Source organism: Primulina tabacum, chromosome 13 (genome assembly GCF_025594145.1).
Source record: "Primulina tabacum isolate GXHZ01 chromosome 13, ASM2559414v2, whole genome shotgun sequence".
Lineage (NCBI taxonomy): Eukaryota > Viridiplantae > Streptophyta > Magnoliopsida > Lamiales > Gesneriaceae > Primulina > Primulina tabacum.
Window position 1 is genome coordinate 2,482,789 of NC_134562.1, and position 17,568 is coordinate 2,500,356.

At 36.4% G+C, this 17,568-nt stretch overlaps 1 protein-coding gene across 6 annotated transcripts; it reads left to right on the forward strand.

Moving 5' to 3' along the window:
- The first annotated feature begins 7,119 nt into the window (after nucleotides 1-7,119).
- LOC142522563 (increased DNA methylation 3-like) lies at nucleotides 7,120-17,234 on the forward strand. Of its 6 annotated transcripts, none has more exons than XM_075626018.1 (4): nucleotides 7,120-7,379; nucleotides 7,502-7,563; nucleotides 15,192-15,473; nucleotides 16,771-17,234. In XM_075626018.1, coding segments are annotated over exons 2-4 (537 nt in total). In that variant the 5' UTR covers nucleotides 7,120-7,379; nucleotides 7,502-7,562; the 3' UTR covers nucleotides 17,025-17,234. The 6 variants fall into 6 exon arrangements, with proteins under 6 accessions (XP_075482133.1, XP_075482138.1, XP_075482134.1 ...); XM_075626019.1 differs by having other exon boundaries at nucleotides 7,121-7,379; nucleotides 15,147-15,473; XM_075626021.1 differs by having other exon boundaries at nucleotides 7,121-7,379; nucleotides 15,198-15,473.
- The last annotated feature ends 334 nt before the right edge of the window (nucleotides 17,235-17,568 follow it).

The window sequence follows — 17,568 nt, forward strand, 5'->3', positions numbered from 1 at the left end:
AAAAAAAAAGAGGACCGAGACTTCATTCTTTTTCAGAAACCTAAGCAAGCAGCGCCGCGGCTCCTCCTTTCTTCCAAAAAAAAATTGCTCAACTCCACAAATTAGCCTTCTAAACACCACAAGACACCACACGATTCACTCCCAAGCTATTCCATCTTCAAATTCTGACTCCTAGCACCTCCTTGGCTCAACGATATCCAAGAGACTTCTTCACCAAGCCGACACCCGGACGGATTTAAGCATATCTTGGTAAACTGATCATAAGGTAACAATCTTTGGTGTAGTGAGTTCTGATTTTAATGCTTGAATTCCTAAGGATTTAGGTTTTGAAATACATACGCAAAGTGTTCGATCAATTGTCTCAATGCGTTTGTTGTTGGGAATTGTTGGATTCGGAGAATTGCTTTTTGGAAGGAATCGTTAATTCATTGTTTGTGTTGATATTGGGGGTATTGAATTGTTGAATACTTTTGTTAAGTGTGTTGATATTGATTTGAACTATGCCGCCGAGGAAGAAGACCAAGTAGATTCAATCTGGGGAGGGCGAGTCGTCTATAGCTACTTTTGATAGATGACGATTCTGGAATGCCGCTGCTGCCGAAAACTATTCTAAATTACAAGATAAAAGCATGCAGCGGGAAAGAGGGATGGATCAGAGCATCCCGGATTGCACGACATTGATTGTTGCTAGGAATATTCATTGGGCTGAGTTTGTGAAACCGCCGGCAGACGCTGTGATCTCCATTGTGCAGGAATTCTATGCTAATCTAAAGGTCAAACACGAAAATTATCACGTAAAGGTGCGGGGGCGAATGGTTGCCTTCGATAGCACAACAATTAATTCGCTGTATTCGATGCCAGCCTACGAAACAGATGGGTACACACTGTTCATGCGAGAGGCCTACACCTATGAGACGATCATTACCACACTATGTGAGCCGGGCACGGTTTGGAAACTGAATAATCAATGAGCCCCAGTCACATTCCCTGCGACGTCCATGTAGAGGGAGGCATACAACTGGTACCACTTCGTAGCCTCGCGATTGATGCCATCTGGTCACGTATCTGATGTGACAAAAACGAAGGCAGCCTTGGTTTATTGTATCATCACCGACAGGACAGTTGATGCGGGCCGCGTGATTATGACTTCGATGTTGCAGGCTTCTCGAGGCACTTCCACTGTGAGTATGCCACACTCCTCTACCATTATGGATCTATGTCAGTTAGCAGGGGTTGTATGGGATGATAGCGAGGCCGTATTGCATACAAAAGGCGACATCTTACTGGTTGCTAGACTCCCGCGGGATCGGAGACAAAGACAGATTACGAGTGCTCCGGGAGAGGCTTTAGGGAGTGGAGCACAGCCACTTCCCGTCCCACAGGCACGTTCAGGGAGGGGATAGATCACGCACAAGCGTCTCGATGACATTGAGCGTGTTACGAGGCGACAGTGGCGGATGACACGAGAGCACATGGATTACGTGCATGATTTTAATCAGGTGCTCGCACAGCAATACCCTGCAGCTGTATTCCCCCAGCCACCGGCATTTTCACATAGACCTATCGAGGATGATGAGGAGTATTATGATGACGAGGAGACTGAGCTGTCAGGCGAGGACAGCGATTCCTGAAGCGCGCTGTATGAGGTACGTGTTCCCATTTTTTTTTCTTGCCTTATTACTGTAAATTGGGGACAATGCACGTACTTAAATTTGGGGGGGGGTCGTTCACTATCGTTCAATCTGTTTTAATTTTTATTCTATGAATTGCATAATTAGTTAGTCCCTGCACAGTAGAGTTTAATCCCTTGTTTAAAAAAAACGTTTAATTATTTATTGCAAGCTAGAATTGTTAGGAAGAGTCATGGATACGTCATTGTGTGGCCAATGATGAAAATGAAATCGTGGTTTTAATGTATATATGTATTCATGATAACTTGATAGTCACAAATATCGTTGCATGGTCATGTTTCTTGATACTATCAATGCTTAGAGACAATTTACATGCTTGTGATGCTAAATGGACAATAGGAATTTGAATTATAGTAATTTTCACATGACATTAATTGACATTTTTGCAAACACAGAAATGATCTAGGCAATCCTTCTCAATGTCTTTGGGCCTTTTTTCATTGCTATTATCGTTCGTTAGCCCATTGAGCCTCGAGTAGATTGAGATGCTTGACTTCTCTTTGTTCACCTCTCATATACCATTTGATTGAAAATTGCATGTGATTGGTTTGTATGAGTTGACCACTGGATTGACGGTAATCTAGAACTTTCTTGAACACTTTTCGAGGTGAAATACGGATAATATGTGACATAGGAATGATTTAGGCAATCTTTGGAACTGTTTAAGCCTTTGAGCCTACCGATTAAAAATGAAACATCCCTAGTGTCCCATTTTTGAGCCTATTTTAAAAAAATCAAGTGGTGTTGTCAGTGACATAAAATTAGCCCCCACTTGTATCTATTCTACATCCCACAACAACTACTTAATGAAGCTTATACACTTATTGTCCTACCTAATCTTGAGAGAAATAAGTTCATTGGTGTTGTAACGATTCAAATACTCCTTGAAAAGGAAAAGAAAAAGAAAAAGTAAATGTGAAAAAAGGAGTTGAAAAAGTGACAAGAAAAGAAAAATAATCAAAGGAATGAATCAAAAAGTGGAGAAAAAGAAAATTATGGGAAATCGAGGATATGATTGGGAAGAAAACAATGAAGTGATGGGGAATGAAATAAGAGTGAAGATGATGAAAATTCGATTATTTCTCTCAAATTTTGATTTTCATACCTTTTATTGTAGCCATGAGCCATAGCTTAACGTTACAAGCCTACAAGACCTATTAACCTTGTCACACTTATCCAATATACTAGTGGAGAAAAGCTGTTCAAGTCAAGCCTATGGATACCTGAGAAACATGGTTAGTAAGTATGAATTTTAATCATTTGCATGTCAGCATCTCATTGTGTAACATCATCGTTTGGTATACTTGCACTGAATATCCATTGAACCAAACAATTACCAATAAAGTCCTGTGGGATCTGTGTAAGTGAATTTGTATATTTATGAAGTGTGATTTGAACTGATCTGAAAATCCCTTGAGTTAATAAAGCTAGTGGGTGTTGTAAATTTATTTGATCATTTGATTGGGTAAATGAACATTGACATATCACACATGTACGTGACTCTTGAGTGATTATGAATTACATAAAATGGATAAATCTGAGGCCACTGTCACTTTTTTCATATCCATGACTATAGTTTTCAGCGTTAATTTCTTGCTTGAGTCTGCATTTCTATTTTTGTTCTTAATTTTGCTCGGGACTAGCAAAAGTTCAAGTTTGGGGGATTTGATAAGTGCAAGAATTGCACTTAATTTATATGTTAATCCTTTTGATCTATGCTGGTTTCGAACAGAATTACGCGTGGTTTTTGTTGTTTTTGTGTCGTGCAGGGGATAAACAACTAGTTGATGGTTTAGAGCAATCAGAGATGTTTTTGAGCGTGAAACTACGATAGACGAGAACCGCAGCGCCAAAACAAGCGCCACTAGCGCTCATTTGTGCGAAAGACAAGCGCCTAGGCGCTGCCCAAGAAGCGCCGCGGCGCATCATTGCCGAAGAATAAGCGCCTAGGTGCTGCCCACACAACGCCGCGGCGCCTCAAGGCTGAGAGACAAGCGCTTAGGTGCTAAGGAACAAGCGCCGCAGCGCTAACATTCAAAATTCCTAGGCGCCACTTACTCAGCGCCGCGGCGCCAATGGCGGAGAAACAAGATTAAATGGGCTTCGACTCACGGCCCAGACGGGTATATAAGAAGAAATCGAGGGTTCAGAACAGGAGAGCCATTTTTTGGAGAAAAAAACACACAGGATACCGACACGAACAAGAGATGAAGATTCAGAGTACGAAGAACGATCACAAATACTGAAGAACGACGGATCTATGGACGCAGACGATACTTCAGATTTGTCATCTATTCTTTCATTTTTATATTCTCGTGTATTTCGATGTCTAAATCTTTGAACATGCGTTGTTTTTATTTAGATTTCGTCATGAACTAATTTTCTAGTCTAGATAATGACGTAGCTTTGTCGATACGATAATTTGACTCGGTTCTTTACATGATTGAATTCCTTCTTTTTTAATTGTTTTTCTTTATATTGTTTTGACTGCAGTTTACAGGCCATAAATTGTGTGTTATTCGATTAATTCTACAACTCGGGAGAGGGACTAGGAGTATAGATCATTAAAGACGCATCGTTGAATGTTTATATCATTCGGAAGGCATATAACTTTAGCGAGACTTGGACAAGAATTTGCGTGCATTTATCATATAAATCTAGATTCTTATTAGGAATGTTTGAATCGAGATTTGAATGATAAAGTTTATTCGTCACTTGGGAAAGTAGGAATAAAATAATTAAGTGTTCTTGGTCATTAAATAGTTAGAATTCATGAATATAAATTCAATCGGGAATGATTATCGTGGAAACTTAGTGAAATCATTTATCTAGATATTTCTCTCAGTGATATTTCTCCATTCGGTGTTAGTTTATTATTCATTTGCAATTAAATAGTTGTTAAACAAATCAACCTTCTTTTGATTTTTCTAAATAAAGTTGAGACTATTTTAATTACAAGTATTGATATACATTGATATTCACACTCCTCGTGAGAATTCGACATTCGTACTCAAAAATACATTTTACTATAACTTGATGTCGTGTGCTTTCGAGCAATCAAGAAAACACGCAACAAAATGGTCATTTTGTACCCGGGGTGAGATTTTAGTCCCACATCGCCCTGAGCACATATTTATCATGCTTTTATATGTTTATGTATCATGCATATGGTTTTATGAAATTATGAAAAGTAAGTTACATGCTTGATTTTAAGAAAACTTTACATATGTGCATGATTTCGATAAGGGATGAAAATGATGATATTTTGAAGGATGAGAATTAGTTGTGACTAATGATGTATATGTAAACGCTTATGATGTATACGTAAATGCTAATGATGAGGCCTAGGCACAATGGATGGGTAATATTGTCGTTGATGTCTGACAGTCGCCATGTACCACGGTTTTATGTAGATGGATCAATCGTCTAATGATGAAATGATAAAGCTGATACGAAGGTCACAACTAAGGAACTGAATTCAATTAAAGTTAATGTTTAAGAATATGATGATACAAAAAGCTGTTTTGACATGTTATGATTTCAAATGACGCGTTTACATTTATGCTTTTTAAGTGCATGAACGATATGTTGATTACAATATATTTTTCACAGTTGTGTGCTATGTATATGTGTTTGCTATTATTTCGATACATATGTGTTGAGTCTTTATACTCACTAGGCGTGTGTGATGCAAGTGAGCATTTGGATGAGGAGACTGGGGGTGCCGAACTCTAAGTAGGCTGAGCTGGATGTGCGCACACGACTCAAGGAACACACTTTTTCGCACATCACGATTTTATGAACTTTGAGTAGACTGATCAGTTTTATAAGTTTTTATTATATGCTGTTGATTTTCATGATTTTACTCAGTTTATTTTAATTATGCACGATTGTGGACCGGTTTGGCAATATTTTTAAACTGCAACATTTTATCTGGCGATTGTTTGCGAGTAATTTTAAATGCCATATTCTCAGTAGTATTGCAGGCTTGCAAAATACTTAAATGCTTATTTTCAAAAATGTGAGTTTGTAAAAAAAATAAAAAAAATTAGCAGCATTTTTAAGTAGTAGATGTTTCATAATATTTTCTTCCCAAATTTAAAACACAACTTATTAGACCCTTTCTTACCCCCGTAAGCCATGAACCAAACCACCTAGACCCATGGTTCGAACCTTTCCTTTCCTAAGCCATGATCGAGCCCTTCTTCTCTCCCCAAATTCATCGCAACTCACCTTGCACCTAGCCATCTACGGACCCGACCACATGCATGGCTGCACCAGACCCCAGACTCTCTGACCAAGCCTTGGTGCGGCTGTCCCCTGAACCGAGCCCTTAAATCCAACCAAAAACCCTAGAACTTAGCCTTTCATATATGCGTCTTATGCCAATATCTAGCCATCGTTCTTCACTTAACATCTCTTTTCTCATCCCTTAAACGTCTTCCTATGGCAGCAATCTTCTTAGAATTCACAACACGTTTCATATATGCACAGAATCGTCAAAACTTTGAAAATAAATCTCTAAACATTAAATAATTACATCTAAACATTTTTCATGCTTAAAAACATAAATCATGCATAAAATGATTTGAATGGTACAAACGAAAGATTTGATATGTGCCTTTGTGTTTAGAATGCTCGAAATTCAATCTTCAGCGTGGGGTAGTGAGGAGAAGCGATCGAGGAACGTCTGGGCTTCGAATTCTTGCTATGAATTTTTCGAAAACCAGTGTGTGTGATGTGTGTGTGGTTTCGGCTGCTGCAAGATGCCAACAACCATAGTTCTCTTGTTTTTAATTTTCGAAATTTAGGTTTAATGATGTTAGGGTTTTAGGTTTTAAGTTTAGGAATGATTAGGTTCATTTATTTTAGGTAAATTAGGTCCATTTAATCATGTTAAAAGTTTACTAAAGGAAGTTTTAAAAATAATAACTTACGGGCACTAAAAGTTCATCGTTTGACCAAAACCAACTTCTCGAATAAATTAAGGCTCGACTAGTAAAATAATTTGGACTTCAAAAAATTTTAGAAAATTTTAATCATATTATCGAGCATTAAAAATATTTTTCAAAAAATATTTTCATCTTGGTCGTCCCTAATCTCTTTTCCTAGGCCTAATATCGAATATCCGAATGAAAATCCTTAATTCCATGAAATCATTCAAATAATGTAATTAAACATTTAGTCATATAAAATATATCATTTAAATATTGAAAATTAATTAAATAAAATAAATAAGTAATTAATTTTCGTACATATGGTTTATGTGGATTGATTTTAATTAAATAAAATAAATAAGTAAATAATTTTCATACATATAGTTTATATGGCCTGATTTTTAGACGTTTCAGAACTGAATTTGAACCATTATTTTTTAAAATTTGACATATCCTACAAGGATCGATTCGTTCGGTTCGGTTCAACTATGCACCACGCTATACCCACGTGCACAACGATACAGATCACACCTACGCACACTACCCGAATACTCCTACACATATCCTGCCCCTGCCGATTATCTGCGGTCGCCGCCTCTCCTGTCTGCTTCCCTCCACCGGAACTCTCTCACACTCCGCTCGCGCCTTATTTTTTCGCGCACCGAAGCTCTAGTAACCGTGAGATACTCCGGTCTTTCCGGGTCCGCTCACTGCCCTAAAATCTTCTGGACTTCTTCGACCCCGATCTAAGGTTAGGGCGGCCGGTTCTAGTTTCTGGATTATTTAGTTGTCTCCGATTTTCGCTCTTTATTTTTTACTCGAAATTGACAATTATATTTTTTTTTTTATGTATGCATGCATATACTTATACAGAATTGTTTCGACTTATTGGTTGGGGAAGGAGAAACGATTAATCTCCTCTGCATAGATTCCAAGTATTTTTCTTTTTTCTTTTTTTTTTAATGGTCGACTTTAGTGTACAAAATTATCTGGTTTGTGACACTATCTAGCTCCACCTCTTGCATATTACAGGCTTACGGACAAAAACATCGCTTTGAGTTGGAGCATTTTTCTCTAATGTTTTTTTATATAGATTATTAGATTTCTGCTCTTGTTTTGTACTATCTATTATTCTATTTATTTTGGAAAGACTGCTCATTTTCATTTACTCACGATCTTATAATTTAACCTCATCCTTTTGGAATTAATAAAGTTTGTCATTTATATAATTGAATAACTGAATTTTCCAATATTTGTCACGGCGTATTTTCATTTGGGTTCTTGTTTATTGCTTAATCTTAATTATTTTAAATTATCATCATTTGAAAATTTTCCTAATTCTGGTTATTTAAATTTTCTAAATCCCCCAAAAAATCAACTTTGTAAACGTTAAATCTTAAAATAATAGGATTTCGGCGTGATTATCCTGGTCAATGGGGACTTGAACCTAGTTTTACCTTTTTTATTTTTCAAGTGGTGTGCTAGAGAATTGTTAGAACTTATGTTCGACAGATGTGTGTAAATATATCAAAAATAGTGTAAAATCGTAAATTTGTGTTTTATCATAATTGAGTGTTGTGTCAAATGTTACAACATTTAACACAACATGCAGCGAAATATTAAAGTTTGTTACACAAATTCACTTTAAACAAATTGATGGACGAGATTAAATTTGCACAAGTATTGCCTTATGGCAAAAATAAATCACTAGAAAACCAAACCGTTTACAAAAACATATCACTAGTGATTAAGACTAAAATCAATTTCCTCAACAAGTTGAGAAAATAAAAGCTTTCTAAAACAAATAACAAGAATAAAAGCGTAAACAAGAAAGCAAAAACGTGATGCCAAAAGGGAATCCACGAAAACGATCTTCAGTCAATTTCTTTACGGATGTTGTCTGCAGATGTTCCCAACATTCAAGGCAACACGCGATCATCACTCTTCAAACCAGCACGTCCCTTGACGAAATATTTCTCTGATATTCACGGCGTGCACACGTGCGTATATGTATGTATAACGAGTGAGAAGAGGCCTAGCGAAGAGAGAGAGAGAGAGCCTTTATGATGTTCTTGATCTCTTATTTATAGATGTAGACTTTTATCTCCACAAGGAAACCTATTTCATAAGGAATGTAAGGGTTTAATTAGAAATAAACTATATTTAAACATTGATACCATATCTAGAGTATATTTGTATAATTATCTCATTATCATAAATATTATATCTAGAAGATCTTTATCATAAATATAATATCTAAAAGGTAAAACTCAATATTCCACATAATCTATCAATAGGAAATTAAATTTAAGGAAGATATTATATCACAATAAAATCTTAACATAATTATCTAGAAAGGCAAAACCATAATTAAATATTATACTCAATCAAATCAACAAGGAAAATATTATATTAGGGAAATCAATTTAATATGGAAATTATATTTCCCTTCAATCTCCTTATTTTTGCCTTTCTGGACAAAATCAAATCAAACTCAATTTCTCGGTTGAACTCCAGTTAATTCCCCCTTAATATGAGAATTTTTCTCTCCCTTAATATAATAAATTTAGTACGGGTGTTGTTCGTTGTGTTGGCAACACCTGAGACAACACCTGCAAAAATCATTAGCAGTTCATTAAAACAGAAACACATCAGGGAAGGAGAACCTTAACAAAGCAGAACATTAAAAACGAAATCAAGCAAATGTATCAGATAGATGGTATCATTTGATCCTTTCAATTCACATTCCCTTGAGTTTGAGTCACGTATTTCGTCCCTTGACGAAATATTTCTCTGATATTCATGGCGTGCACACGTGCGTATATGTATGTATAACGAGTGAAAAGAGGCCTAGCGAAGAGAGAGAGAGAGCCTTTATGATATCCTTGATCTCTTATTTATAGATGTAGACTTTTATCTCCACAAGAAAACCTATTTCATAAGGAATGTAAGAGTTTAATTAGAAATAAACTCTATTTAAACATTGATACCATATTTAGAGTATATTTGTATAATTATCTCATTATCATAAATATTATATCTAGAAGATCTTTATCATAAATATAATATCTAGAAAGGTAAAACCCAATATTCCACATAATCTATCAATAGGAAATTAAATTTAAGGAAGATATTATATCACAATAAAATCTTAACATAATTATCTAGAAAGACAAAACTATAATTAAATATTATACTCAATCAAATCAACAATGAAAAGATAATATTAGGGAAATCAATTTAATATGGAAATTATATTTCCCTTCAATCTCCCCCTTTTTACCTTTCTGGACAAAATCAAATCAAACTCAATTTCTCAGTTGAACTCCAGTTAACTCCCCCTTAATATGAGAATTTTTCTCCCCCTGAATGAAATCAAGTTAGTACGGTGTTGTTCGTTGTGTTGGCAACACCTGAGACAACACCAGCAAAAATCACTAGCAGTTCATTAAAACAGAAACACAGCAGGGAAGCAGAACCTTAACGAAGCAGAACATTAAAAACGAAATCAAGCAAAGGTATCAGATAGATGGTATCATTTGATCCTTTCAATTCACACTATCTTGAGTTTGAGTCACGTCTTTTCCCCCTTTTTGTCCAGAATGGACATCTACCTCTATAGCCAGACGATAGTCAGAAACTGAGTTCTCGTAGGAGACCAGATCAGCTTTGGCCCGTAATCACTTACCAAAATTACTGAGATAATTGCGTCCAAAATCATTTCAAAATAATTTTCAGAATTGAAACCCACATCGATTTTAACACCAGTGAACCATCAAAAATCACAAATATTGGATTTCTAGCAAAATCTGGATTTTCATCGAATTTTCTCTGTTGAAATACTCATACCCTCTTGACACAACAATATTCATAATGTTATGTTTATGCATGACCTATTTATGCCTAATAACAGAATGTAACAGAAATAGAAACATGAAAACAAATATGAGATATGTTCACAAATGAAATGTTGTCACAAATGTTGGCAACATCCTCTGACAACACGCACAATTTCCAAAAAGAATTTTGATTTTTCTCCACACTTGGTGACTTAAACTCTTGATCATAGAAGTGGTAGTTCCCACACTAGAAGAACGATCTTCTTTTGGACTCCTCTAGGTAGCTTTTTCCAATTTCTTCTATTTTGATTTCTGTATTTAAATTCAGAAGAGGTAGCTCCCACACTAAAAGTACAGTCTTCATTGGACTCTTTTAGGTAGCTTTTTCCAATCTTTTATTCTGATACAGAGCATGTTTATAAATATTTTCAATCTACTCAAATCACCTTTCACATGGGACAAACTCATGATGTACATGATTATCCTTCACTATTTAGTGACTCAATTAGAGTATTTTTCATGTCCAAGTGTGTTATACAAGATCGAGTAAGGAACTGTAAGTGTAACAGAAGATTACCCAACATCATTCCAATACATCATATCACAGTATGCATGAAAATGCAGAATGTCTAATGCCTAAAAATGCACATGCATGTTAGGTGTTGTCCGAGATGTTGTAACATCTGAGACATCTATGAATGATCAGACAGAACACATGCTGAGAGATTTCCTAAGGTTGGAGAACCTCTCAAAGTCTAATGCTCTTTTGAATATGTCAGCCAATTGGTTATTTGTATCAACAAATTCCATCCGAATCAATCCTTTCTCTACTAGATCTCGAATAAAGTGATGACGAATGTCAATGTGTTTAGTACGAGAGTGTTGTACTGGATTTTTTGAAATGTTTATTGCACTAGAATTATCACAGTACACATCTAAGGTCTCCCTAATAAAACTTATCCAAGAAAATCGTGAAAAGTCATCCACACACACAAAAGAATATTTTTTTATCTCCAAAAATTTCAACTTCCATAGGATCCATAAGGTCCATGTGAAGTAACTCCAGACAGCGTGTTGTCCCAGATGGTTGCAACACTGGGTGTGACACGCGAGTCTGTTTTCCTTTTTAAGAATATCCGCACACATATTGTATACCAGATGAGAGATTAGACATACCTCGTACTGCATCGTACTGACACAAGTTCTTCAAGGTTTTGAAGTTTACATGACCGACTTTTTGAAGCCAAAGGTCGAGTTCACTGATTTGTGCATGATTGCATGAAAGTTCCTCACCTATTTGGTAGCAATTGTCTAAAGACCTTGTACCTGTCATAATGCACATGTTACATTCATCAAAAACTTCACAAGTATGTTTATCAAACTTGACAAGTATGTTTATCAAACTTGACAAGCAAATTATCATCACACAATTGGCTTATGCTCATCAAATTTGAATTTAATCCTTCAACATGAAGCACATTGTGGAGCTTTGGTAGTCCTTTAACATTCAATGTTCCTTTTCCCACAATCTTTCCTTTAGCTCCCCCTCCATACGTTACTCTACCACTTTTTTGATCGACATAATCAATGAGATGTTCTCGTGATCCTATCATATGGCGTGAGCTTCCACTATCAAAGTACCAATGACCTGCAGTAGTTAGTTTTCAGTGAAGCATGGACAACATTACAGTGAGTTTTTACCTTTGATACCCAAATTTGTCTTACTGTAGGTTGATGGTGGGAAGTGTTGCGAGAAATGTTGTGCAACATTTATTCGACTCGTGGTTTGATTCATGCGGTCATCCCTGAGTTTAAAACAGTAGGGCCTGATATGTCCAGGCTTAAAACAGTAATGACATACATACCTGCGTTTTCTTTTCGTAGGAACGGGTGCAGCAGGTTGTCTTTTTGGTGGAGAGCTTTTGATTGAAGATGTAGGTTGTGACGGTGTGAATGTTTCAGTTTTTCTTTTCACAAAAACAGTAGATTTTGAAGACTCACCAATTTCATATACACTGTCTTTGAACCCTAAACCCTTCTTGTCATCTCTTCCCATTGAAAGTATGGATTCAAGCTTGGATGTGCTCAAATTAAACTTGGATAAGGTTTCAGTTGCCTTTTGAAGTTCTTCTTTGGTCTTCCCCAGTTCCAAGTCCTTTTTGCTCATAATTACTTCAAGTTTGGCAACCACGGCTTTTAGATCAGTATTTTTCTTTACAAGAGTTGAGTTAAGCTTGTTTCTTTTGGTCCAATCCTCAAACAATTCTTCCTAAAGCTTTTGTACACTCTCAAGAGTCATCTCTTCATCATCAGCTTCCAATTCCTCATCTGCACTCGAATTTCCAGAAGTTTTGGATTTTAAACACACTGATTTTTTGCAGATGTTGCGGCCAGGAGTGGCAACACCTAGGGCAACACCTAAAGGATTCACCTGTAGCCTGCGATTTTCTGTCAATAATGCAGTCAAGGAAGGAGGTGTGATTATCTTCATCATTGGATTTCTCCTCTTTATCAGATTTTTCATCGCTTAGAGACGCATTGTAGCCTTTGTTCTTTCGCAATCTGTTGGCACATTCATTTGCATAGTGTCCGAACCCCTTGCACTCTCTACACTGCACTGAATCATACCTTTTCGAATTGAATTGTCCTTTGCCTTCATTCTTTGATCGAAACTGTTGTTGGACAGGAAACTTTTGCAGTCTCTCGGGTGCTGGAAGACTAGGAAATTTCGACGGTTGTGCATCATTCTTCTTATCTCTGATTCTTTTCAAGTAATCCCCAAATTTCTTTGTGATATAGTCAATGGAATGCTCACAGAGATCCGACTCATTAACCTCTTGGGATATTTGAAGGAGATCATTGTAAGAATCATTTGATACTTGGAAGGCAATCGTTTTACCTTTGTCCTTCTTCTGCATATCCACCTTCATCTCGAAAGTGCAAAGTGAACTGAGAAGATCTTCCAAAGCCATATGAGTCGTGTCCTTGGCCTCATCTATCGCACAAATTTTTATGTTGAATTTTTCGGGCAAAGAACGGAGAACCTTACTAACTAATCGTTCATTGGAGATAGGGTCTCCAAGGCTGAACGCCTCATTAGCAATTTCCCGTAGGCAACGATCATAATCCAGTATGTTCTCAGATTCTTCCATCCTCATCATCTCGAACTTGGAAGTAAGCATCCTGAGTCTTGTTCGTCGCACACTCTCAGAACCTTCACAGTGTCTTTGTAGAATGTCCCCATGCATCTTTGGCCGAGACACAATTAGTAATAAGCCCGAACATGTTCGTATCAACTGAAGAAAAAATTGCGTTCAGTGCCTTCGAGTTGTAATTTGAAATCTGCACTTCATCAGTAGTCCAGTCACTTTCCGGTTTGATTAGACTATCACCATCTTCGTCTATTCTCCTTGGTGGAGACCAACCGCTTAGAACTCTTTGCCATGCTCTCTCATCTATGGACTTTATATGAAACTGGATTTTGACATTCCATAGACTGTAGTTGGTTCCATCTAAGACTGGTGGCCGAAGTGCGGTGTTTGCAAGTGATGGATCCATTTGATATTTCTGTCAAACAAAAAACAAAAACCAGAATCAGCACTTAGTATATCAAGAGTAGGCTCTGATACCACTTGTTAGAACTTATGTTCGACAGATGTGTGTAAATATATCAAAAATAGTGTAAAATCGTAAATTTGTGTTTTATCATAATTGAGTGTTGTGTCAAATGTTACAACATTTAACACAACATGCAGCGGAATATTAAAGTTTGTTACACAAATTCACTTTAAACAAATTGTTGGACGAGATTAAATTTGCACAAGTTTAAATACTTGTGCGGTGCCTTATGGAAAAAATAAATCACTAGAAAACCAAACCATTTACAAAAACCTATCACTAGTGATTAAGCCTAAAATCAATTTCCTCAACAAGTCGAGAAAATAAAAGCTTTCTAAAACAAATAACCAGAATAAAAACGTAAACAAGAAAGCAAAAAAGTGATGCCAAAAGGGAATCCACGAAAACGATATTCAGCCAACTTCTTTACGGGTGTTGTCTGCAGATGTTCCCAACATTCAAGGCAACACGCGATCACCACTCTTCAAGCCAGCACGTCCCTTGATGAATATTTCTCTGATATTCACGGCATGCACACGTGCGTATATGTATGTATAACGAGTGAGAAGAGGCCTAGCGAAGAGAGAGAAAGAGCCTTTATGTTGTTCTTGATCTCTTATTTATAGATGTAGACTTTTATCTCCACAAGGAAACTTATTTCATAAGGAATGTAAGAGTTTAATTAGAAATAAACTCTATTTAAACATTGATACCATATCTAGAGTATATTTGTATAATTATCTCATTATCATAAATATTATATCTAGAAGATCTTTATCATAAATATAATATCTAGAAAGGTAAAACCCAATATTCCACATAATCTATCAATAGGAAATTAAATCTAAGGAAGATATTATATCACAATAAAATCTTAACATAATTATCTAGAAAGGCAAAACCATAATTAAATATTATACTCAATCAAATTAACAAGGAAAATATAATATTAGGGGAATCAATTTAATATGGAAATTATATTTCCTTTCAAGAATGATTTGTGATTCTTGTGAAAGATGATGCTGATGTAGTTGCGAATTGTGTTTAATTTGTAATTAAAGTAAAGAAAATTGATCGGGGAAGTAGTGAAACAAAAATGGATTAAGTGACAGAGACAATGGATCCAAGTGACAACAAAACTGAAGGAATGGAAATATATGATTGCGATCCATGCAATGTCCCAGTTACCGGTAACATGACCCAGTCGTTCATGTTACCTCTAATACCCATTCCAAAGGTGGAAGATTGGTGTTCGAACACATCGATTGTGTTGACTGGAACAGCATGTAGAGACGGGATTGGACCTCCTGTTGGAACAGTGGACATTGGTGTGAGCACATCAGCATATTATTTCTGCATTGCTCTACCTGGAGTTAAGAAGGATCCAGGTAATTCTGTTAACTTGCTTCCTTTTAATGTAGTGTGTAAGCACTATTTGTTTCTGGTCCTCATCTCTCGAGTTCCCGGTATTTTGATAAGACCAGTATAAAATACAGACAATTACAGTGAACAAAGCATTAGGATTGATTTCTCAATTTCCACAATTAACAAAGTTCAATGGAAATGAACTTTTGTATTGAAATTCGGATAATTCAAGAATAATGCAGTAAAGTCCCCTGTCTCCCTCCTCCACCCTTGCCAGTCTAGAAATCAATGCAACAATATTTTTTTGGATATCAAACAATATTGGACCTTGGTCCTTCTGTAACCCTTGTAGACCAGGCCTCTTCATGGGCTTTTGTGGTTGCTCCTGTTGTTTAAGTAATTGGACTCACCTCTGCCGCACTTCCTCTTACAATTTCTTAAAGAAAACTGATATCATGAATAGTTCATGTGCGACCCATTCAACAATCCTGAACCTGTGTCATTTGCCTATATGTGGTGATTTATTTGTGTAAATAGAGGCTTTTGCAATGACCAGTATTGGATGACGCATCGCTTTGTGGAATTAAATATGGCATGAAAGATGCAGCATACTTTCTGGAGTTGTCAAAAGACGTCAATGAATCAAGATATTACTTTTGTTTCCTTTTATCAGTAGCCTTGACAAGTTAAAAAAAGGAATATTTTTGTGTTGAAAATGAAGTCAGCAAGTAACGTACGTTCAGTTTTTTAGTTTGACTATGAAGTATGAATTATGTTGCATTTACACTTTTTCACCTCATTCTAGAAATAATTGTCGGCCTGATGTTGCATCCTTTTGACTTGAAAATGAAGAATATTTCGCGCCATTTGCATTTAATGTAAGCTTCACTGTTCTGTTTTTGTCGCTGTAAATACAAACATAACCATTGATGTAGCAAAATCTCAACCCCTGTTCGGAACTTTTTTACAACGGAGCGGACATTCATTTAGAAGACAAACATGATATGTTTCTCGCCATATTTTGTTTCTTTTCTAAATACCATGTGCAAGGCTGTAGGGGAAATAAACATGTTTCTTTTGCATTTGCAAATATTTATTCTGCTACTGTGTGTATAATTGTATGCTTGTGTCATTATTTGTTGTTACATCCTAGGTTAGCTGTATGTACTATGTAGCTCGTGTTTGGTGAAGGCTCTTATCGATTCCATTACTCCCGTATCCAAGCCCTTGGGAATCAAATTACCATTTTGCATACTGAACTCCAATTTCTTTTAAGCCCTGCAAGACACGACCTTTATACTTGTTTCATTTTTTTAATAGGTCAATTCAGCATTGAGATCCAACGGGATGGAAGTGTCTGCGTTAAAGGATTAACTTCAACAGGTAGCAAAACCATCACGAAATACTCTCGAGTCTTCGAAATGAAATACCAACGGCAATGCCCCCCTGGACCCTTCACGCTTTCCTTCGGCCTGCCGGGACCTGTTGATCCAAGGTTGTTCTCTCCCAGTTTTAGATCTGACGGCATCTTGGAAGGTGTCGTAGCAAAATACAAAGGGTGTCAGTTGTCTTAAGCAAATGTGCATCGTGGAATGGAATGATCTGTTCCAGCTGATTAAACATGTCCATGGTGTGAATTCTAGACAATGTACGTAATTAATTCACTCATCTCTAAAATATTCTGTCTTGAGAAGATGTGTTTTGAACACTTGTGCTATGGCTCGGGTCGAATTTTGTAACTTACAAAATTCGTCCCAGATGTATAATTATTGCCATTTGCTTCATTGTTACCGCTAGGGGTGAGAGTACATGTGAGTCAGATTGGTTTGGTTTTTTGACAAAAGCTCGAATCAAATCAAGTTCATTGGTTTTATTAAATAAAAAATAAAGCTAGCTCGAGTTTTATAATAATTGAATTTAAATTGAGCTAGGGGATCTTGATGTCCTAAAGATTCAAGAACCGATGAAAACACTGGGGAATCCTCCATAAAAGTATTATGTTTAACATAACGGTAAGGATTGTGTATCAGATAAGTATTGTCTCGGATGTTGTTACATCTTGTGATAACATGTAGCATAATATTATAAAACACAAATAATTAAAATAACACAGTGATA

What these genes read in the sequence shown, in the direction of transcription:
- LOC142522563 (XM_075626018.1), top strand. An exon ending in TGGAGTTAAGAAGGATCCAG is followed by an intron (nt 15,474 to 16,770) that starts GTAATTCTGTTA and finishes TTTTTTTAATAG; the next exon opens with GTCAATTCAGCATTGAGATC.